Raw genomic sequence first — 23,841 nt, forward strand, 5'->3', positions numbered from 1 at the left:
GGTCTAATTTATTAAATTATACTTCAGAAACTTTTCTCAGTGGAAAGAATAACAGAAAAAGATTCAGGACACCCCTCCAAAAAATACCTATTGGTTTAATGGTCGGATTCTAGTCAATAGTTGTTGCTGTGGAGTTTTTGTTTTTCTTTTATTAAAAAAAAATTGTTTTTAATTGTCTTTTGAATGTTTTTTTTGAAAGTTACCAATTTTATGACTTGATTTCAGGCAAGTTACAAGCACTCGAATAAAGAGATAGCCTCAACTATCATTTGCAAAGCACAATCTAGTTAAAAATAATTTCAGACCATATTCTTTAATTGGGGACATAAAATAACAAATGAGATCTTCCAACACAGATAAAAATTCAAAAATAAATTATAACTGTGGGCTAAAACATAATATTAAAGGAAAAGAAAGCCTTTTTGTCAGCACCCAAATAATTCCTCCTCTGTATACAATGACACAAAAGCATTTTCAGCTTTCAGGTTTCGACAAATCCTGTTGTAACAACAACTCCCTCCCTTCCCCGCCTCTCCTTTCTTAATTCTCCCACAGCTCAAAAAATGAGATGGAGAACCTGGTATTTATCTTCTAGCACCATCAGCAATTTCTACCTCCGATTTCCATGGTGCTCTTTATCTGCAAGTTTACTTGTTGGAGCTTTGTCACTAATACTCAGAAGCTGTGAGATGAGCCTCATGTGTGTAGCTTCTCCTCATCATACAGCTAATTTGAAGACAACTGACAGAAGGGAGTTAAGACACTGAAGGCTACTGGCAAAAAGGTATGGAAAATGAGAAGCTTCTATAACGCTCAGAAACATAGAGACCTTTAAGGATTCATTTAGCTTGAATTAGAAGCTGTAAATCTGTTTTTTAAATTTTTGTTATAAATAAATCTTGTCTGCAAAACTGACTTTACGTTTTAATGAAATCCATTCCAGACTTTCTGTTGGCAAATAGTTAAAAAAATTAACATTCATAGTTCTGTTCTGTGTGCAGTCAGTATGTTTTAAAACTATAAGAGACTTCTCTATTTGGAACTAAGTTTTTACCTGTGACCCCATTGCTTCTGCTTACTTTCAGAGCATTTCACCACCACCACCACCAGCGAAACAAAGTATGCTTTTATTCTGCATCAGATAGAAATTGAGAGAACAGGCCACAAACTGTATCATACTTGTGGCTGGAAAGGAAAAAAAAAGACTTCATAACAATAGCTAAGATGCCAGTATATTTTTACAAAGGAACAGAATAGTGACTTTCATTGTGGAGGACAAATTCTTTCTGCATAAGTTCTCTGTGCAGAAGAAAGCATTTAAAATCCAATATTCAACAGTAAGCGAGCACTATGCGAACTGAATGCAATGTCATATTGTTTACGCTGATTTTGGCTGTCTGTAATTTATCACTGCCAGTACTTGTTAATTAAGATGAACAAGCTGTCTGCAAGCCTGAATTACACTGAAATTTATAAAATGTATTGGTTAATGGGAAGAAAAAGGTTATAATTGGGAAGCTGAGCATAGACTGATCAACACATAAAGGTTACTCAACCACAGTAAGAAAAAAAGAGAAATGAGATGCTCTTAGAGAATGTTAACAGCAATCTCGACGTTGAGGAAACTCTAAGCTGAAAATGGTCTGGGAAGGCAGTAATTTAGTGAACTGGCTGGAGTCTGAAATGTTAAAACCCAAACCTGAAAACAGCTATTACGAAACTATAAGCACGCTTCATTTTTTTCTAGAATCTTTAACTTCTATTTTGGTCTCAGATATGAAAAGAAATTTGGAAAACAGAAAAGAAATGAACTATATGGTTGCACACAAAGCCTAAGTACTCTGATGTGTATATCAATCTGATACTTAAGAATTTAAAATTTCAGGAAAACCTCCCCTAAAATTGTTGCATTTTAAGACTGCAAACAAAAATAGAACAAGGGAATTTAGACAGCCCAGGGTTTTTAACTTCTTAGAGAACCAATGTTTTAACTACGTTAAGTATGTACTTTTAATACAGGCATAGATTAGAATTACTTCAGATATTTTATAGAAGCCAGGCATCAACCTCCTTGCGTTGAGTCTATAAGGCTAAGCCATTTGTCCTGTTAATGCCGTCTCAAGTGGGTTCTTTTCTTGGTGGAACAGGGAGTGAATGAAGTTGATAGTTAATGGTGCTTTCTGCCTCCAGATGTAGCATTTTCTCTGCTTCTCGGGGGAGTACACAGAGAGGCTCTCACCAAGGAATACTGGGGTAAAGGTGGGGAGAGGCGGAAGACCAGGGCATTGCTGCTGAGAACCTGTGCGGCACAGGGTGATCTGACCACCTCAGAGTCCTTCCTAATCTGAAAAAATGATGCACAAATTTATATCTACAGTTTCTTTCAGCTCTAAGATTCTACGAAAATAAATCAGCTCAATGAAGAGAGAAATTTCAAACACCATTATCAATTGTCACATGACATGAAACAAATATACCGTGTCAATTATAATTTGTAGAGTACTTTCCATGTGTTAGATATTGTTCAAAGCCCTTAAAATACATTTAACTCTTTGATATGTAAATAATCCTCTCCATTTTTCATAAGAGAATACTAAGGCACAGAGAGGTTCTGGAAAGCTAAGAATTGACCCCAGTGTTCTGGATTCAGAGCCCATACTGCCTTTTGTGAAAATATATGTGAATCGTGGTAGAGCCACTCTAATACATCATTTAAAATTAAAATTAATACAGAAACATAAAAAAGCTGTTATTTCTGTATTTCAGAAACCACTGTATTTCTTTTTAAGGCAGGGTATATTACCAGGTGAAAGCACAGCCAAGCCACAAATTCAGTGCTAAATCTTTTGTCTCTTCTTAAAAAAAAAAAGTTACATTATTTTTTATATCCTTTCATATACAACTAAATGATGTGATTATTTCTGGCATGTACTCTCAAGATTCAATGTCATTACTTCTGAAGCCTTCAGAATAACCGGTTTTACAGCAGACTACACTTCATTTGGGTCAGGGAATGATTTTGGTCCCAACTAGACAGGATCTCACATTCTCACAAGCAAAGGACAGTGGCTTAATTGTTCCAGTTTTGAGTATCTTGTACCTGAAGTGAAACGAGTGTTAACCTAGATAAGGATTTTGCAGAAGGTTATTAACTGGAAATTAGGGATAATCATGCCTATGGCTTTGCCTTCTTTCCACGAATTTCCTTCCCTCCTTAAGTAAGTACTTCACTTGGGTCATGTGTCTGGCTCATGGTGAGTGCTTAATAATTTTTTTAATGAAATCATTTTTTGATGCTTGAAACTTTTCTAATATGTATTTATAAATCATTTTTAAGAAGTGAGCTTAAACACTTTCTAATTAAAATACTCTGTAGGTCATAAGGAAGAAAAGAAAGTGTTAAAAACCTGTAATACTATTAAAATTCTTATTAGATCCTACAGCTGGAATTTGATATGCCAAAATCTCCTAACAAGGCACACTGTCCACACTACAGACAACTTCAGCATAGTTCGAGTTTTAAAAAGAACAAGTGGACAGCTCTTTCCTTTATGCCATGTATCAAGCACCACCCATCCACAAACAGGAGAATGGCAGCCGCAGCCTCTGAGAGCCTGGTGGGAGCTTTTCTCCTAGGCTAGAGTGTCCTCATCTACTCTGGGGTCAATTCAAATGTGTTCTCTGCTCCCACTGTTGGTGGAATTGGAAGCCGTTTTGTTTATGCTTTCTTTCAATCCTGATTTTTGTCTTCTTTCCCTAGCCTTTGTTACTTGGTTCTCTGCTGCACAGATATAGCTATAATTTTGATCAAGGGCCATCATAATCAAATACAGGGTCACCGTGGACAAAGATAAAGGTGACGTCATGGCATCAGCAGGGCTCCAGCTCCTTGCTTTTGTCCTGGCCTTATCTGGAGTCTCTGGAGTGCTCACAGCCACTCTGCTGCCTAATTGGAAGGTGAATGTGGATTCGGGCTCCAACATCATAACAGCCATTGTACAGCTTCAAGGGCTTTGGATGGACTGCACATGGTACAGCACCGGTATGTTCAGCTGTACCCTGAAGTTCTCCATTCTGTCCCTCCCCATCTACGTGCAGGCTGCACGGGCCACCATGGTCCTGGCGTGTGTTCTGTCTGCTTTGGGGATCTGCACTTCTACAGTAGGAATGAAATGCACTCGCTTAGGAGGAGACAGAGAAACAAAGAGTCATGCTTCTTTTGCTGGAGGAGTCTGTCTCATGTCTGCAGGGATCTCTGGTTTGATACCAACAGTGTGGTACACAAAGGAGATCATAGCAGACTTTCTCGATCTGACAGTTCCAGAGAGCAACAAACATGAACCTGGAGGAGCCGTCTATATTGGATTCATTTCAGCCATACTGCTGTTTGTCTCTGGCATGATTTTCTGCACTTCCTGTATTGAAAAGAATCCAGAAGCTTGGCTCTATCCACCCAAGCAGCAACATATCCCCGCCACACAACTAGAGGGCAATTCAGCATACAACCTGAAAGATTATGTGTAAATAACTGTGTAATGCATGTGGAATTTTTAGCTGCCTTCTGTGACTTATGTCTTCTTATTTTAGGGAAAAAATATAAATGAGGTCATTTAAGATGCCGACAAATTATTGTGTACAATTACATATCTGTTTTAAGATTATTTTTCCATTACTATTTTCATGTTTATCTAAGGGTTTATAATTGAGAGAAGTTCTGTTATATTAAAGCAATTAATTGGTGGCTTTTCCCCCCCCCTTTTTAAGATAAACTGTTGATGTATCTTCCGAATTGTTACTGAAATGGATTTTATAAAAGAACTAAATTGCCAAGTATAAAAAACATCTTTCTCTGGTGTTGATCTAGGGTGTCATCTGCTTTTGTGGTCTGTCTGCAACACCACAGTGACTTTCTCCTCTTTTCAAGCCCCACTGTTTGAATCTAAGGGAAAGAAGAAATGTCCACCTTTCTTAGATGTTGCCCAAAATAGCCTCCCCAAGTTCCCACCTACTGTGACCTCTCTGCTTCCTTTTTCATTTTAGAAATATCTGTGTCCAGGTGTGGAAGCCAACAACAGGATATTCAAAGATTAGGTAGGCAGAACAAAGGAAAAAGAAATTGCTAAATGCTACCATAACAAAGCAAAACCAAACCAAATGCAAACTGATGCCTCTAGGACTTTAAAACATTAGGTACAAAGTAAGTGAGAATAAACAGTTTGCTTTAGGATGCTCAAGAAGTGCCGTCTTCTGCTGCTAGCAAGAGGATGCTCCAGATTAAGTTCATTGATCCTACAACAATTCAGATCCCTTCACTTCCCTCTCATTTAACCTCTCACGGATTACTATTAGGATGATAAAAGTTACTTTCAAGTTGTCGTTTTTGTTGTCATGTTTGATTCACGTTAACAAAAACACTGCTGTTCTCAAATGAACTGTTTCAATTAGTTACTAGAATTATTTCAAAGTATAAAGAATGTTTTTAAAAATATAAATTATGACACATAATTCAAATATCTTAACAAGAAAACAAAACCTGGATTTTCAAATGTGCAAAGGGGACACTGCACACTGTTGTTTCTAATAATTCATGCAATTTAAACTTAGTCATTGTTCACCATGTACTGGCGAAGGGGGTAAAAAGGACTATTTTCTTTGTGTATTAGTAACTCGGGAAGTGAGAAGAATATCTTTTATATGGGTACATATTTTTCATTTGTGCCTAAGGAAGTAGAGACTAAAATATCTTATACCTACTTTACTTATTCTCTTTTGCAACAATGTCATTAGCTACTAGTAGAATAGCTAGGGATGTCTGGGTGGCTCAGCGGTTAAGCATCTGCCTTAGGCTCAGGAGGTGATTCTGGAGTCCTGGAATCAAGTCCCGCATCGGGCTCCCTGTGCGGAGCCTGCTTCTCCCTCTACCTGTATCTCTGCCTCTCTCCCTCTCTTATGTCTCTCACGAATAAATAAATAAAATCTTAAAAAAAAATAGAATAGCTAAAATGAAGAGGTACTATTTCATATGAGAATTAGGAAAAGACTAAACAAATTTAAATAACTGAAGTGTAGATTCCTTTTGGATGATCATAATATTTTCTAAATAAATGTCATACTAAAAATAACTGATAAAAATATTTTTATGCAAATTAATGGGACAGGATTGCTTTGACACCTATATGGCTCTCTCATTTGGCTTAATGATCCTTGCTTTATATGTAGTTTATGTATCCCACAATCCTATACTAAAAGTTTAGAGTATATATTCTACAAAAATCTATATGTACTTCAAAAAATAATTTTTATTTAGTTCTGGAATGTTTTCTTAAATAGACACAGGAATGTTTTGAACTCCAGAAAAGCAGCCATTTCATATAAATAATGGCCTAATTCTATCCAGACTGGACACAGCATTGAGCAAATGGTTTGAGTCCCTCCATCCCTGTAGGATTCCCCCCTGATGCATGCCTCCACCTGGAATCCTCCTACACTTACCCTCTGCCTGCCCAAGCTATGATTCATCTTTCAGGGTTCATGCGGAGTCTCCTTTGTGAACACAATCCTGACTCCTTGAAGAAGTTTGCTGTTTCCATCTCTTTACTCTCAGAGAATGCTCTATTATAATAAATTAACGGTTTACATGATTGCATTTCCAAGTAGACTATGAGACAAGTGTCTTTTTTTACCTTTGTATTTTCAGTGACTTGCCAAAAGTGTTTACAAGGATATGCCAGTCCTATTTCAGTCCTTTGAATAAGTATACTGACTGGTTTAAAACTCAGGATGGGGCAGCCCAGGTGGCTCAACGGTTTAGTGCTGCCTTCAGCCCAGGACCTGATCCTGGAGTCCTGGGATCGAGTCCCATGTTAGGCTCCCTGCATGGAGCCTGCTTCTCCCTCTGCCTGTGTCTCTGCCTCTCTCTCTCTCTCTCTCTCTCTCTCTCTGTCTCTCATGAATAAATAAATAAAATCTTTAAAAAAAAATCTCAGGATGACTCTGGGCAGCAGGTACTATTCTTAGTACCTAGGGAAACTGAGGCAGAGACACGTACATTCCCTAGCTTGCCCAAGTTCTTCAGCTAGTTAAGTGGAGAGATGGGATTTAACCTGAGGGAACCTGGCTCTCAAGTCAGACCAGGTAGGGGACAAGGTTACACAGGGCACAAGGCTATACAGTACATATTACTGAATCTAAGTCTTGGTTTGCTCATGTGAAAATGAAAATGAGGATAAAACAGCACCTACTCACAGGCTGTGAGGATTAAAAGAGAGAAAATGCACACAGCATGTGGGAGGAGGGTAAGCACACAATGCCCAGTGGTTCCTGGTCTAATCCAGAGGTTTCCAACTGGGGGTAGGTGGAGCCTGCAGAGGACTCATGGCAGCAACTAGAGACATTTCTCGTTGTCACAACTGGGGTAGTGGTACTGAAATATAGTGGGCAGGGGACAGAAATGATGTTAAATATCCTACAATGCACAGGCCAGCTCAGACAACAAAAAATTTTCTGGTTGAAAACATCAATAGTGATAAGGTTGAAAAACCCTGGTCTAATTTATCTGAATATATTTAAACATTTTTTTTTTTTTAAATAAGAAGTTACCAAAACCAACCCAAAGGAAGAAAACACCAGAAAGCCCCAAAATATCATGCTTATTTTACTTTACTTAGGGAGCAGATATGTGTGTATATGTATATATACACACATAAATATATATATTTATGTATATATCTGACAGAAAGAATCAGCAAAAAGGTAGACAATGAGCTAAGTCAGGAAAACTGGGTACCCTAAGAGTGGATAGATTTAAGAGAAATGTAAGTGATGTCAGAAAGTGGTAACTAGTGGACTCGTTGTGTGAGTAAACGTGAAGGGAGTGCCCTCAGAAGTCCTCCCAGTGATGCCTGCCCAACATGGACAGGGGAGGAGTTAATCAGTCAGCACATGACATACACATGTGTAGGAGCAGCCTGGGGTATGTAGACAGAACTTCAATTCTAGATTCAATGTTTTCTCATTACATTCCTTTTATTACCATATTTTTAGCTCCATAGCTTCGGCATAAATTAACTTTACTGACTTTTGAGGATTTGTATCCTAGCCTATAATCTTGCAGAATCTGTTGCATATCTCTTCATTATTTCCAATGACTTTTTTATCCACTTAATTGTACTTTATACATATATAAAAGTATCACCTCCTTGGATTTATAGTATTTCTTGTTTATTTTATTCTGCAGTAGTTATTAAAACATAACTACATACTACGATAAATTTTAATAGTAAATACCCTGTTTCTATTCAACACTTACTTGATTTTTAAGGAAGACTCTGGTACTTTTCTACTTATAAAATTGGTTTTAGTTTACACATTTATTTTTATTTTAGACTCATCTACTTTCAAAAAGAATTTAGGCTACTTACAATAAAATTCCTGGCATAGTAAGTGCAAAGACAACCATAAGAATGAAAGACTAAAGTTACAAAGAGAAGGAAGAGAGAAAAAATGCAATTAAATAATCCTTGTTGAAGTTACTAAAGGAATTAAATATGAAACTCAAGTCTAGAACTTCCAGGCAGCCAAAGCACAGGTCACACAAAGAATCTGACAGCTCTGTCTATGGGCAGACACCCAAGAGGCTGCTGTAGTGCCTTGCCCAAACTCTCACTGGGCTGTGCATCCATCCCCTAGCTGCTGTGAGTGCAAGGTGCTAATGGCTCACAGATCTGGATTTGCCTCCCTTGGTAGGTTAGGGCACCGCTGCTCCTAGGAGGTGGCCATGAGCCAAGGGCTGCTCCCCTGACTGACTCTGTGGGATAATTTGTGCCCCAGAGCTCCCCTTCTCCCCGCCACCCTTTGATCTGGTGGGACCAGGCTGAAGCTAGTCTCTAGGCAGAAAAATATCCCTGCTTAGCTTTTCCCCCCTTCCTTTAATCTGTTTCCCATACTACTTTTTTTTTTTTTTTTAAAAGATTTATTTGACAGAGAGAGAGAACATGTGTGCACAAGCAGGGGAGTGGCAGGGAGAGGGAGAGGGAGAAGCAGGCTCCCTGCTGAACAGGGAGTCTAATCCAGGGCTGGATCCCAGGATCCTGAAATCATGACCTGAGCCGAAGGCAGACACTTAACTGGCTGAGCTACCTAGGCACTCCCTCCTCACCCCAACTACTCTTCTGAGAGTAGTTTCCTAAAAATTCATACCTCAATCTCTGATTCCACAAAACCAGACCTAACACAGAAGAGTATTAGCTAAGCAGAAGAACTTAAGTCTTCTGACCTGATGGCCAAAGGATTCTCAAATACAAGATAACATACAACAAAAATATGAACCTTAATATCAGATTTTGAAAAACACAAAGGCATGAAAAATAGTTTTCTTATGTGGATCCACCCATTTTACTAAGATCAAGATTATTTCACATAGAAGTCAAGGCCTCAGAGCACCTAGGTGGATCAATGGTTGAGCATCTGCCTTCAGTACAGGTCGTGATCCCAGGGTTCTGGGATCGAATCCCGTATCAGACTCCCCACAGGAAGACTGCTTCTCCCTCTGCCTATATCTCTGTGTCTCTGTGCCTCTCATGAATAAATCAATAAAATCTTAAAAAGAAAATTAAAAAAAAAAGAAGTCAAGGCCTCGATAGCTGTCAGCAAGGATAGTTAAAAGCTTCTGAAATGTGATCCTCAAAGGTCAGGCATGGATGCCTCAAGTCCTGACCTTTTCTTTATAATGTCATGGGTGTGTCATCAATTCATCTAAAATTGTACTGACGATATGCTTTAAATCTGTACCATGTTTATGGATGACTTGTTGCATATGCAGTACTCTTAATACATAAAATTAGATATAAACTATATAAAGGTCTTAAAAAATAAAATCTATACAGCTATTTCAGAATATACCAACTTAGTCCATAAAATATTTGCTTATAATCATAACTACCACATTCCACTGACCACCTCCAAATGCGAGATACTCACATTACTTCACACAGATTATCTCTATTTCTCAAAACAATCCTTCAAGGATGACATTATTGTATCAACTTGGGATAGGTTCAGTCTATTAACCTGACCAAGTTCTAATAACTAAGAACATTCGAATTCCAGTAGATCTAGCTTCCTTTGAAATACTTCTAGTTTTTCTACTAAAGTATGCTGCTTCTATTATGCTAATCAAAAGAGCCAGTTGAAATTCTCATTTTAAAGTGACTTCCCTACTACGTCTGAGTATAGTGGTTAGACCTAAAGCCTATCCATTCTGTTGGAAGTATGTTAAATATTTATTTTATTTGAGAGAGAGAGACAAAGAGTGTGAGGTGGGGAGTGGCAGAGGGAGAGAGAGTTTCAGAGCCCAATGTGGGGCTCAATCTCACAACCCTGAGATAATGACCCTGAGAGCATGACCTGAGCCCAAGCCAAGTTGGATGCTTAACCAGCTGAGCTACCCAGACACCCCTGTTGGAAGTGTGTTAGGTTATGAGCCCCATGACCATAATTTTTAAAGAAAAAAATGACACAGAATTTTGAGGTTTTAGCTAATAGCTTAGTAGTTCTCAAACATGACTAATGTGAAGATCAGCTTAAAAAATTACTGCAGAATCCCAGAAATATGTGGATTCTCAGGGGTATAAACATGTCAGCTTGAAACAAGTTTTATTTTTCATGGAAGGATTTTTTAGTCATGAATATGCACTGCAAAAGAAATATTTTGTCTTGTCATTGGTAAAATCATTTTATTAACTCAAAAGTGAAAAGGAAATACACAATTTTAAAATTCTAACTTAAATTCTATATACTACAAACTCTAGGAGATTAAGACACATAGAGTAAGCCAATTAGTCTAATTTTATGACTCTAAGAGGTTGCATTTTCCGTAGATAGAAAAGAATTTGGGGTTCAAATTTTGGGGACAGTACTAGAGAAGTTAATGAAAGTAACAAGTTAAGTAATAATTTAGGTCAAGTAGCCAAAACAGGATTGTTACAGTTTCCTGGAAGTAAAAGTTCTGTTATTAAAGCTTGATTGTAAGTTAGTCTAAAGACCAATAAACAGTGGATTACAGATTCTCATAGGAAAAAAATCCAAGGTGGTTATAAATAAGTTCTTCTTGAAATACCACAAAAGTTCTCATATCTAATTCTCAGGGTTGGTTGAGAATACTGAATTTTAGTAAATTTTTTTCAGTATTGATAGAGAATTAACCTCCTTCTCTCAATTCCCCAACGAACCTGCCTGTACTTCTATTTTAGCACTTAGCATATTCTACTTGTGTTGTAGTTAGCTGTGTTTATAACTTTCTCTTCTTGTGTATAGAAAGGTTTAGCCAAATGGACAGCCTTATATTGTTATTTTATATTCTCTATAAAATTCTTCCCCTTTCTTACTTAAGAAAATAAAAATTTAAAAAATTTGCTCAATACAACTATCAGTCAAATATTTTCTGGCTTTCCTCAGAGTATTCCTGCTCTGCTCTATAATGGTAAAACTACTTCAGAGCAGCAGAGAATTCTTTTATGTATTTTTATTTATTTTTTAAAAGATTTTATTTATTTATTCATGAGAGCCACAGAGAGAGAGGCAGAGACACAGGCAGAGGAAGAAGCAGGCTTCCTGCAAGGAGCCCAGTGTGGGACTCGATCCTGGATCCTGGGATTATGCCCTGAGCTGAAGGCAGACACCCAACCGCTGAGCCACTCAGGTGTCCCGAGAATTCTTTTAGAACCAATATTTAATCATTTGATTTACTGTTTTGCTTTATCATAATTCATTCTTTCTCCTCCTTGACAACTGCTTTACTAGATTACAAATAAACTCCCTGCATGTAATATTTATAATATGATGAAAAGCATATAAACAAAATTGCTGTGAATGTTTAATTTGCCAAAAAGCAAACATCCCTCAATAAAGTGAACCAAAAATACAGCTAGTTTTTTTCTAAATATTTTCATGGGGGCTTAATCCTAAAGGAAGAAACATTTAATCAACTAACTACATGTGTATCTTCCCCAAGATCAAAGACAAGGTTGGTAACAACCTCTAAACACAATCAAATGCCCTCAACTATAATGAAATCAATGAAAAACAGTCCATTAAAAATATTCTAAAATCCTCTTTAAGAAGTCTTTGGTAAAATTTAAACAGCTTAAAGACTCTGGGTTAGGGATCCCTGGGTGGCGCAGCAGTTTAGTGCCTGCCTTTGGCCCAGGGCGCGATCCTGGAGACTCAGGATCGGATCCCACGTCGGGCTCCCGGTGCATGGAGCCTGCTTCTCCCTCTGCCTATGTCTCTGCCTCTCTCTCTCTCTCTCTCTCTCTCTCTCTGTGACTATCATAAATAAATAAAAATTAGAAAAAAAAAAGACTCTGGGGTTATGGTAATAACCCTAACTATAAATGCCTAAAAGTAAAGATCTTGGTTTCTGATATATTTGGATCTGACACTATTCAAAATGCTATATACACACACACGTGCGTTATAAGAAGAAAGAAAACTATATGGTTGACTGATTTTCTTCATTACAATGGCCACCTGTTCTAGGACAGAAAATACCTGAAAGCACAAATATGTTAAATCTGATGATGACCTAAAAGATATCTCCAGTCACCGAATTCTGTCTAGGATCTAATAGGATCTATTATTTTGGAAGAAGTCATTTATAATGTCTGAGACCTTGAAATACTAAAGGTAGGTGGTACTGAGAATGAGTTCTCTGAGCCAGACTTAGAAAAAGTTGAAAACACTCTGTTCTGTAAGTGGAAGATGAACTGAATTCCTTCAGTCACCCAAAAGCTCAGCTAGATGTGGTAGACAACATGGCAGAGGTAATGGAAGGTGGTAGCAGATGGGGACTTCCCAGACCGTGCTTTAAGATGTACATATAGGTCTAACTTTATTGTTTGGGGCCCCATTCTAAATATATAATCTATATCTAAATCTAAATAATACAATTTTTTTACATACTATCTACTTTCCTTAATATATCTCAAATGACATAAGGGAAACTTTACAAGAGTTTCACCAAGCAAGGAGAAATCTGTTCCTCATCAGTTATAAACTCCCTGAAGGCAGACTCCATGTCTGACTGGGATGACCCCCAACTTCCCCACCTTACCCCACCAGCCACCCTGCCTAGCTTTGCCTAGCCTGGGCCTTTACATGCCGTAGCTGCTCAATACACATTTGACAAAAAAGATGGAATTTTATAATACATGTCCTGTAGTGACTCATCCAGTAGTAGTAGTTTTACTAAAATAGACACCACTTTTATTTTGGGCAGAGAAACTTTGTAATTAACATGCTTCTGTAATTAGCACATAATATTAACAACCTAGTTTAATATCCAATTATTTTCCACAGATGATTAATCACAAGTAACACTGCCAAAATAGGGTCTTTCAAAAAAGTGGAAAAAGGAGGACAGGAAGAAGACAGTAGAGGAGGAAGATCCTGAGCTCACCTCATTCCATGGACACAGGAAGATAATAGCTACATCAGTGCAACTAACTCTAGAAATGACCAGAAAACCAGCAGAACAGAGCTTCCAGTGAATCACAGACAGGATGCAACACTGGAAAGGGAGGGAGGATCAGAGATACAGCTGGGAACCAAATCCCGAGGGAGACTAACCACAACGAGAGGGACAACACAAGCACAGAGAAGCCAGAGGATCAGACCAGACACCAGGCACCCCAGGCACTGGGAAGCCAAGTACCTATTGTATCTGGCTTTGAAAACTAGTGAGGCTTAATTTAGGGTACTTTAAAAATCAGTGGGAAAAAATAAAAAATAAAAAAAAATAAAAATCAGTGGGATTAACTTCAGGAAAGTAAGAGGGCATAAGAAACGAAGTACCCACTCTTAAAAAGCCAGTGTAATAAATAACTCCACCCAAAACACAGCACAAAACCAGCAATTTGAAAAGTGCCTATGGTACACATGAAGGAGACTTACTTACTAATCTCAAAATGTTCACGAGTGGGACAAGGATCTTCAGAAGACTCTCTGAGAACAAAAGTGCTGGCAGACAACACTTCTCTTTCTCTCTCTCAGCCTAGATAGCTGGCCATTTGTGGAAAACAGCATTGATACTGTTCACCTGTCTAGCTAGCACTGCATGCTTCTCCCCCCTGTTCATCTGGCAGACTGGCCCCATCTAACCTGGCTGCCCTGGCAGTCATCCCTCCCAAGTGACTCTTGCCCTATGACACACAGCAAACAGCCCTGGCAGGTAGTGGGACCACTCCACACTGACTTCTGCCCTGGCAGAGGGAGAGATAACCCCACACAGCATTATGTCCAGTTCTAGTAGTTGAGACTTTTAGCTGGCTACATAGGGACAAAGTCCTACCACTCAGCATGCCCACAGCTGTGGCAGAGGCTGACTGCAAATGCCTAGTATGACTACTGATCTTGCCCACCTACAAGCCCATGTAGTCTTCAGAGAGACCCCTTGACAATGCAAGGACTGAACCCCATCCAGTGCACCCACAGCATGCAAAGTGGATCACTACAGCTGACTGGGCTGAAGACAGACATGGCTCAGCCACAACAGCATGGCATATGCAGTCCATACAGGAAACCTCCCTCGAGCACCTGCTCTAGTGACCAGGAGGCACCATATGACTTCTACACAAGGCCATTATTCTTAAGACCATGAGATTTGACTGACCTCCCTAATCCACAGAAACAAAGAGAAAACTAGACAAAAATGAAGAGACAGGAATATGTCTCAAATGAAAGAATGGACAAAAATCACAGCAGAAGAGCTAAACAAAATGAAGATAAGTAGAATGCCTGATAAAAAATAAAAGGAATGGTCATAAAGATATTGGACTTGAGAAAAGAATGGATGAACCCAGTCAGAACTGCAGCAAAGAAAGATAAAATATAAAGCAGAACCAGTCAGAGATGGAGAACTCAATAACTGAAAATAAAAAGACACAATAGAGGGAATCAACAGCAGATTTCAGAGAGAATTATAGATTGGTGATCTGGAAGACAGAGTAATGGAAAGCACTACGCTGAACAGCAAAAAGAAAGGATAAAAAATGAGAATAGGTATTACATCAAGTGTAATAATATTTGCATTATATGGATCCTATGGAGAAAATATAAAAAGGAAGAAAATTTGTGAAAAAATAATAGCTGAAACCTTACTTAATCTGGGAAGAGAGACATCTAAATCCAGAAAGCACAGAAAGCTCCTAATAAGATTAACCCAAGGAGATCCACACCAAGGCATATAATAATTAAAGTGTAAAAAAATAATAATAAAAAGAGAATGTTAAAAGCACAAAAAAGAAACAGTTACATACAAGGGAAACCCCAAAAGCCTATCAGCTGATTTTTCAGCAAAAACTTTGTAGGCCAGAGGGAGTAGCAAGATATATTCAAAGTGCTGAAAATGGAAGAACAATTGCAATCAGGACTACTCTATCCAGAAGGGTTACTATTCAGAACTGAAGGTGAGATAAAGAGTTTCCTAGACAAACAAATGCTAAAGAAGATCATTACCACCGAAACAGACTTACAAGAGTGTTAAAGTGACTTGAGTGGAAAGAAAAGGTCATAACTAGAAGAAAATTATGAAAGGAAAAAAATTCCCAGATAAAAGCAAACTTCTAATAAATCCAGTAGATTAAATCACTTATTAATAAAGCCAGTATGGAGGTTAAAACATAAAAGTAGTTAAAAAAAAACCCACAAAAGTAGTAAAATCAATTATATCTACAAAACTCAGCCAAGGGATTTCACTTTTTACAAAATAAAAAGACGCAAAATATTATATCATATACATAAAATACAGAGGGGGGAGTAAAAATTTAGTACTTATAGAATGTTTTCAAACTTAAGCAACCATCAACTTAATAAAGCCAGTATGGAGGTTAAAACATAAAAGTAGTTAAAAAAAAAACCCACAAAAGTAGTAAAATCAATTATATCTACAAAACTCAGCCAAGGGATTTCACTTTTTACAAAATAAAAAGACGCAAAATATTATATCATATACATAAAATACAGAGGGGGAGTAAAAATTTAGTACTTATAGAATGTTTTCAAACTTAAGCAACCATCAACTTAATACAGACTGCTATACACATAAGATATACATGTCTCTTGGTAACCACAAACCAAAAACCTATAAGAGACACAAGAAAAATAAAGCAAAGAAATTCAAGCATAACAATGAAGAAAGCCATCAAACCACAAGAGAAGAGGGCAATAGAGAATAGAGAACTATGAAAAAAAGCACTAGAAAACAATGAACAAAATGGCAATAAGTACATACCTATCAATAATTACTTTAAATGTATATGGACTAAATCCTCTAATCAAGACATCGGGGGATTGAATGGATTAAAAAAAATCCAACTATATGTTGCCTAAGAGAGACTCACTTCAGATCTAAAGACATATACAGACTACATGTAAAGGGCTATAAAACATACACCATGCAAATGGAAGTGAAAGATAAATGTCAGGGTAGGGTAGCAATACTTCTATCAGACAAAAACGACTTTGTAAAACAAAGACTCTAACAAAAGACAAAGAGGAGCACTACATAATGATAAATGGAAAAATCCAACAAAAGGATTTAGTGATTATAAATAGCCATGCACCCAACATAGGAGCACCCAAATGCATAAAGCAATTATTAACAGACAAAAAGGGAGAAACTGACTATAATACTATAATAGCAAGGGACTTTATCACCTGACTTACATAAATGGATACATCATCCAGAAAGAAAACCAACAAGGAAATTGTGCCTCTGAGTAACACACAGATCAGAGAGCCTTACAGATAGATATATTCCATCCACAAACATTTCATCCCAAAATAGCAAAATACACATTATTTTCAAGTACACATGAAACATTCTTCAAGACAGATCATATGTTGGGCCACAAAAAAAGTCTCAATAAATTTAAGACAAATCATAGTGAACATCTTTTCTAACCACAACAGTATAAAACTAGAAGTCAATTATAGTAAAATATGTGGAAAGAACACAAATATATGGAGGCTAAACAACAGGCTATTCAACAATGAATGAGTTAACCAAGAAATCAAAGAGAAAAAAAATACATGAAACAAATGAGAATGAAAACACATTAGTTCAAAATCTTTGGGATGCAGCAAAAGCAGTACTAAGAGTGGATTATAGCAACATAGGCCTACTTCAAGAAACAAGTAAAATCTCAAAAAACCAAACGAGCCATACAACCTAAAACAGAAAAAGCAGAACAAAGCCCAAAGCTCGCAGAAGGAAGGAAACCGTAAAACTCAGAGCAAAAATGAATAGAGGTTAAAAAAGAAAAATCAACAAAAAAAGCTGATTCTTTGAAAAGATAAAATTGATAAACCAGATTCAAGAAAAAAAGGACTCAAAATCAGAAATGGAGGGAAAAAATAATACCACAGAAATATAAAAGATTACAAGAGAATACTGCAAAAAATTATATGCCAACAAACTGGACAACTTAGAAACGGATGAATTCCTAGAAAACATAATCTTCCAAAACTGAATCAGGAAGAAATACAAAAATTTGGACAGACTATTAGTAACACAATCAAATCAGTAATCAAAAAACTCAACAACAACAACAAAAACAAACAAATAAATAAAATAAAATAAAATAAAATAAAATAAAATAAAATAAAATAAAATAAAATAAAATAAAAAAGAAACTCAACAACAGAAGTCGAGGACAAGATGGCTTTACAAGTAAATTCTACCAAACATTTCAAGGACAGTTAATACTTTCTAAACCATTCCAAAACATAGAAGAGTAATGAAAATTTCCAAATTCATTCTACAAGGGCAACATTACCCTCATACAAAAACCAATCAAAGACACTACAAAAAAAGAAAACTACAGGCTATATCTCTGATGAACAAAGATACAAAAATCCTCACAAAATATAAACAAACCAAACTCAACAATATATTTAAAAACCATTCACCACAATCAAGTAGGATTTATTCCAGAAATGGCAAGGGTAGTTCAATATTTGCAAGTTAGTATGATACATCACATTAATAGAAGAAAGGATAACCATATGATCATTTCAATATTTGCAGGAAAAGCATTGGACAAAATATATGCATTCATGATAAAAACTCTCAACAAAGTGGTCTTAAAGGAAACATACCTCAACATAATAAAGACTGTATATGGAAAACTTACAGCTAACATCATCCTTGATGGTGAAAAACTGAGAGCTTTTCCTCTAAGATCAGAAACAACACAAGAATGCCCACCCTTACCACTTTTATTCAACATAGTACTAGAAGTCCTAGGTACAGCAATCAGACAAGAAATAAAAGACATCCAAATTGGGGATCCCTGGGTGGCTCAGCAGTTTAGTACCTGCCTTTGGCCCAGGGCGTGATCCTGGAGTCCCAGGATCGAGTTCCGGGTCAGGCTCCCTGCATGGAGCCTGCTTCTCTCCCTTTGCCTGTGTCTCTGCCTCTCTCTCTCTCTCTGTGTCTCTCATGAATAAATAAATAAAATCTTAAAAAAAAAAGACATCCAAATTGATGTGAAAAAGTAAAACTGTCACTATTTGCAGATGACATGTTATTATATATGGAAAAACCTAAAGGCTCCACCAAAAGACTATTAAAACTGATAAATAATTCAGTAAAGTAGCAGGATACCAAATTAATATACAGAAATCTATTGTATTGCTTTACACTAATACCAAAGTAGCAGAAAAAAATTAAGAAACCAATCCCATTTATAATTGTACCAGAGAGTATAAAATATCTAGGAATAAATTTAACAAGGAAGTGACCACCTGTATTCTGAAAACTATAAAAGACTGATGAAAGAAATTGAAGATGACACAAATAGAAAGATTCTATGTTCATCGATGGGAAGAACCAACACTGTTAAAAGCCCCATACTACCCAAAGTAATCTACAGATTCAATGCAATCCCTATCAAAATACCAACAGCAAGTTTCATAGAACTAGACTAAATAATATTAAACCTATATGGAACCACAAAAGACCCCAAATAGCCAACACAATCTTGAGAAAGAAGAACAAAGCTGGAGGTATCACAATCCCAGATTTCAAGACATACTACCAAAACTACAACAATCAAAACAGTAAGGTACTGGCATAAAAAAGAAACGTAGATCAACAGAACAGAAATCCACAAATATACACTCAATTCATCTTTGACAAAGGAGGCAAGAATATACAATGGGGAATAGACTGTCTCTTCAACAAATGGTACTGGAAAAACCAGACAGCTACGTGCAGAAGAATTAAACTCAACAACTTTATTTCACCATACGCAAAAATAAACTTAAAATGGATTAAAGACCTAAATGTGAGACCAAAACCATAAAACCCCTAGAAGGTAACATAGGCAGTAATATCTTTAACATTGCCATAGCAACATTTTTCTAGATATGTCTCCAAAGGCAAAGGGAAACAAAAGCAAAAATAAACTATTGGGACTATACCAAAATTAAAAGCTTTTACACAACAAAGGAAACCATCAACAAAACAAAAAGGCAACCTACTGAATTGGGGGAAGGTATTTGCAAATAATATATCTGATAAGGGATTAATATCTAAGTTATATAAAGAACTTACACAACTCAACACCAAAGGAACAATTCAAATAAAAAATTAGCAGAAGTTTTTCAAAGAAAACATACAGATGGCCAAGAGACACATGAAAAGATGCTCAAGATTCCTATTCATCAAGAAAATGCAAATCAAAACCACAATAAGATATTATCTGTCAGAACGGCTAGAACCAAAAAGACATGAAACAACAAATGTTGGTGAGGATGTGGAGAATAAGGAACCCTTATCACTGCTGGTAGAAATGTAAACTGATGCAACCACTGTGGAAAACAGCTTGGGCATTTATCAAAAAATTAAAAATAGGAATACCATACAATCTAGTAATCCCAGTACTGGGTATTTACCCAAAAACACAAAAACACTAATTTGAAAAGATATACACACCCCTGTTTAGAGCAGCATGATTTGCAACAGCCAAGATATGGAAGCAGTCGAAGTGTCCATGGATAGATAAATGAATAAAGAAGATGTGGTATGTATGCATGTATGTATGTATAACACACACACACAGGAATATTACTCAGCCATAAAAAAAGAATTAGATCTTGCCTTCTGTGATAACATGGAGGGACCTAGAGTGCATATGCTAAGTGAAATATGTCAAACAGAGAAAGACAAATACCAAGATTTCAATTATATATGGATCTAAAACATAAATGAACAAGCAAGACACAAAGAAACAAACCTAAAGTCAGACTTAACTACAGAGGACAAAGGTTGCCAGGGGGAAAGTGGGAGGGAAGATGGGTAAAATAAATAAGATTAAGAGGTACAAATTCCTAATTATAAAAAAAGTCATGAAGATGAGAAGTACAGCATAGGGACTATACTCAATAATACCGTAATAACATTGTATGATGACAGATGGTGACTTTACTTATTGTGTGAGCACTGAGTAATGTATAAAAACTGCTGAATCAATATGTTGCATACCTGAAACATAACACTGGATGTTAAACTACTTCAATTAAAAAAAAAGATGGAAAAATTCACAATAAAAAATATTTGATGTAACCTGATTGCAGAAATCACAAAATAAATACTGATTTCTTTTTTTGAGGATTAGGGGACTATATAATTTATCTTACATACTGGAAAACCTTTAAGAGTACAAGGTGACAATAACCACTACTACAGTAACACGGATAACAGTAACACTCCACCACTACTACAGTAACACGGATAAACCTAGACATTTGGTCACAATGAAGGGGAGAAAAATTAGGATAAGAACAATTCACACAGTGTGGTTTTTCTTATTCTGGAGAAAAAGAAAAAGTACAGCTTGTATACAAATGACAACCAAATTCTAGAGATAATTTCCTATAACACATCCTCAGATGAACAAAGATATACAAATAAACAGAAACTTACCTCTGGTTTAGGGACAAAAGCCTGACCAGGAATTGTCAAGATGTGCTGAACATTGCAGAGGTACTGGGCCATAATAGAAAGGCGACTACGCTGTTTGCTTCCTGTATTGGCTGTCAGTCTCTACAGAAGGACAAAAAGGAATTTTAGCAAACAATCCAGTCTGATAAGGTGGAATGCAGCCAACATCCTATTATCTATGGATACTAGATGGAGTTTTGAGACAAATTTTAAAATCATAGGCTATCTGACACATGATACATAGATAACACCGGGAACATTTTCCTCCATATCAATTGAGGTCACCTAAGAAGTGTGAATGCATGCATAGCATCAGAAAAGGTGGAAAACATAAAGGCCATCAACAGGAATGAGTAAGTAAATGGTGTTACCAACACAGATCCCAAAATACAAAATAATCAAGTGACAGAAAATATGTAGAGCATGATTCCACTTATATAAATACTTCGGGGGATCCCTGGGTGGCTCAGTGGTTTAGCGCCTGCCTTCGGCCCAGGGCATGATCGTGGAGACCAGGGATGGAGTCCCACGTCGGGCTCCTTGCATGGAGCCTGCTTCTCCCTCTGCCCGTGTCTCTGCCTCTCTCTCTCTCTCTTTGTCTCTCATGAATAAATAAATAAAATCTTTAAAAAATAAAAAAAAATAAAAAACTTCAAAGCATTACTTTTTATGGCTTCCTCTGTGTGTCTGTGTGTGTGTTTGTGTGTGTGTATATCTACATATGCATGGGAATGAATATCAATTTTAAGAGAGTAAACTCATAGGAGAGAAAGAAAGGGGACAGAAGGGGGTTCCCTGCATACCTACAACATTTTAGGTCTTAAAAAAAGACATGAAAAATATGGCAATATGTTAAGACTGGACAAAGTTGGGTGGTGGATTAAAATAAATTAGGTGCACTGATTTTTAAAAAATGTATCCTGTTTCTTTGTGTTCTTAGAGTTCACTGTATATTCTAAACCTCTTCTAAATGATACAGGGTCAACATTGCAAACACCAATGGTTACTGGATTAATCCTGGAGTTGGGTATGCTGCCAGTGTGCCTTCCCACTAAACAAAGATGTGATGCTTTTTGAGTTGTGTTTACTGCATTACGTTTTTTCTTTCCTGCTTCACTGTCATGTGAAAATCCCTAAAATTCCCCATTATTTGCTACTTCTAACCTGCTGTGGGCATGAAAACCACATAATTTGGCTTGTAAGAGCTTTGCCTTAAGATGAAAAAAATAGGTTTTAAACTGAGATGCTTAGAAAATTTCCTATGGGCAAAGTTGTAACTGTGTAGCATCTATTTTGTTACTCAGAAGCCATTCCTCCCCTTCATCTTTTCAAATTACCTGGCTCTTGTCTATATTTAGACATTTGAAGTTACTGGGAGGCTGAATTCAAGAGAAGTGATGAGTTGCTTTAGTATAAATGACAAAGTAAGTTCTTCCTTACTGAACTGTATAATCAAGAAATGTATATATTCTCAAGAAAATGTCAAAGATAAACACTAGAAGCACATTTTTAATGAATAAACTTATGGATCAAATGCTAAAAAATATTTCTAGCTCCTTATAAATTTCTTTTGGAGCTTAACTGTACCATTGGCATAAAGGTAAAAAATTCAAAGTGTATTGTATAACGGCACACTTCAAAGCAGTTGTGCAAAATTAAAATCCAGCATGAACATAATCACAAAATTAAAATATAAACCAAAAGAATGGGGGATCCCTGGGTGACTCAGCAGTTTAGCGCCTGCCTTCGGCCCAGGGCGTGATCCTGGAGTCCTGGGACTGAGTCTTGCATTAGGCTCCCTGCATAGAGCCTTCTTCTCCCTCTGCCTGTGTCTCTGCCTCTCTCTCTCTCTCTCTTTCTCTGTGTCTCTCATGAATAAATAAATACAATCTTTTTTAAATAATAAAATAATAAAGTAAACCAAAAGAATGTCTCCCCTTAAAAATCATTATTTCATGCTAAATTCTCTTTCAATATTTTACATTTCAAAGGTGTTTTCACTGATGAATTCAACAAAATTTTAAAAATCACTGGAAATAACTGGAAAGCAAACTAGTGAGCCATGGAGGGTAAATACTTTGCACATAAAGACATGTTTAAGTCTATTTCACTTAGAGCAGTAGGCATCCACTCCTGCCCAGGGAAGCCTGACCCATCCAAACTCTGCAGCACATACACTTAGGTTGAGGAAATGTAACATGTGAATCATGTATCTGAATTTAGAAGAAAGCAGCACACAAACCTGTCCCAAATTTGTTATGGAAAAATTCAAGCCACAGAACAGAAGGCTCCGTAAAAGCCTTCATTTAAAACTAGCACAGAAGTTAAAATGGTTCATCAATCATTCAAATATAAGTTAATATTTGTGTGATAGATATGCTATCCATAAAGCTATGAAAATTCAAACTCCATTACAAGATAGAAGATTTTAACAAACAACAAAAGGCCAGGACACCAAACCAGTTAATTTTTCAGTAAAAGGCAACCTCTAACCCTTGAAATTTTAAAAGCATTCTAAGTAGAAGAAAAACAAGGGGGTCAAAGACTTCACAAGGACAGTATGATTTTCCTCCTTATTTATCTAAAATAATTTTAAGTAAAAATATTAGGCTTATTCCTAAGAAGCTACACAGCCAAATATCAGGGACAATGAAAACTATGTAATTATTGGCGAGGTGACTCCCTCTCTGTTAGGGATGTGACCATTAAATAGCCAGGGTCCCCTGAAGATGGGAGGACATAAACAGGCTAATCCTGGACCCAAAGAAAAGACCACAGGTCCAGTCACACGGAGAACTTGGTCATGACTTCACCGGAAAACATACGACCTGCTTTCA

General features: G+C 36.8%; 2 protein-coding genes across 2 annotated transcripts in view; one reads left to right on the plus strand and one right to left on the minus strand.

Annotated features, from left to right (window-relative positions):
* Window positions 1-23,841, minus strand: part of TFB1M (transcription factor B1, mitochondrial) — a 70,385-nt gene that overhangs the window by 13,118 nt on the left and 33,426 nt on the right. The window contains exon 5 of the mRNA XM_038526410.1: window positions 20,987-21,106. Coding sequence (XP_038382338.1) covers window positions 20,987-21,106 — 120 coding nt within the window. The remainder of the gene's footprint in view (window positions 1-20,986; window positions 21,107-23,841) is intronic.
* Window positions 496-6,791, plus strand: CLDN20 (claudin 20). Its single transcript, XM_038526411.1, has 2 exons — window positions 496-784; window positions 3,761-6,791. The coding sequence occupies exon 2, from the start codon at window positions 3,865-3,867 to the stop codon at window positions 4,522-4,524; it is 660 nt and encodes a 219-aa protein (XP_038382339.1). The 5' UTR covers window positions 496-784; window positions 3,761-3,864; the 3' UTR covers window positions 4,525-6,791.

The sequence above is a fragment of the Canis lupus genome, chromosome 1, assembly GCF_011100685.1.
Source record: "Canis lupus familiaris isolate Mischka breed German Shepherd chromosome 1, alternate assembly UU_Cfam_GSD_1.0, whole genome shotgun sequence".
Classification (NCBI taxonomy): Eukaryota; Metazoa; Chordata; class Mammalia; order Carnivora; family Canidae; genus Canis; species Canis lupus.

Excerpts from the sequence above, each read along its gene's own strand:
- CLDN20 (XM_038526411.1), top strand. The coding sequence starts at position 3,865 with ATGGCATCAGCAGGGCTCCAGCTCCTTGCTTTTGTCCTGGCCTTATCT.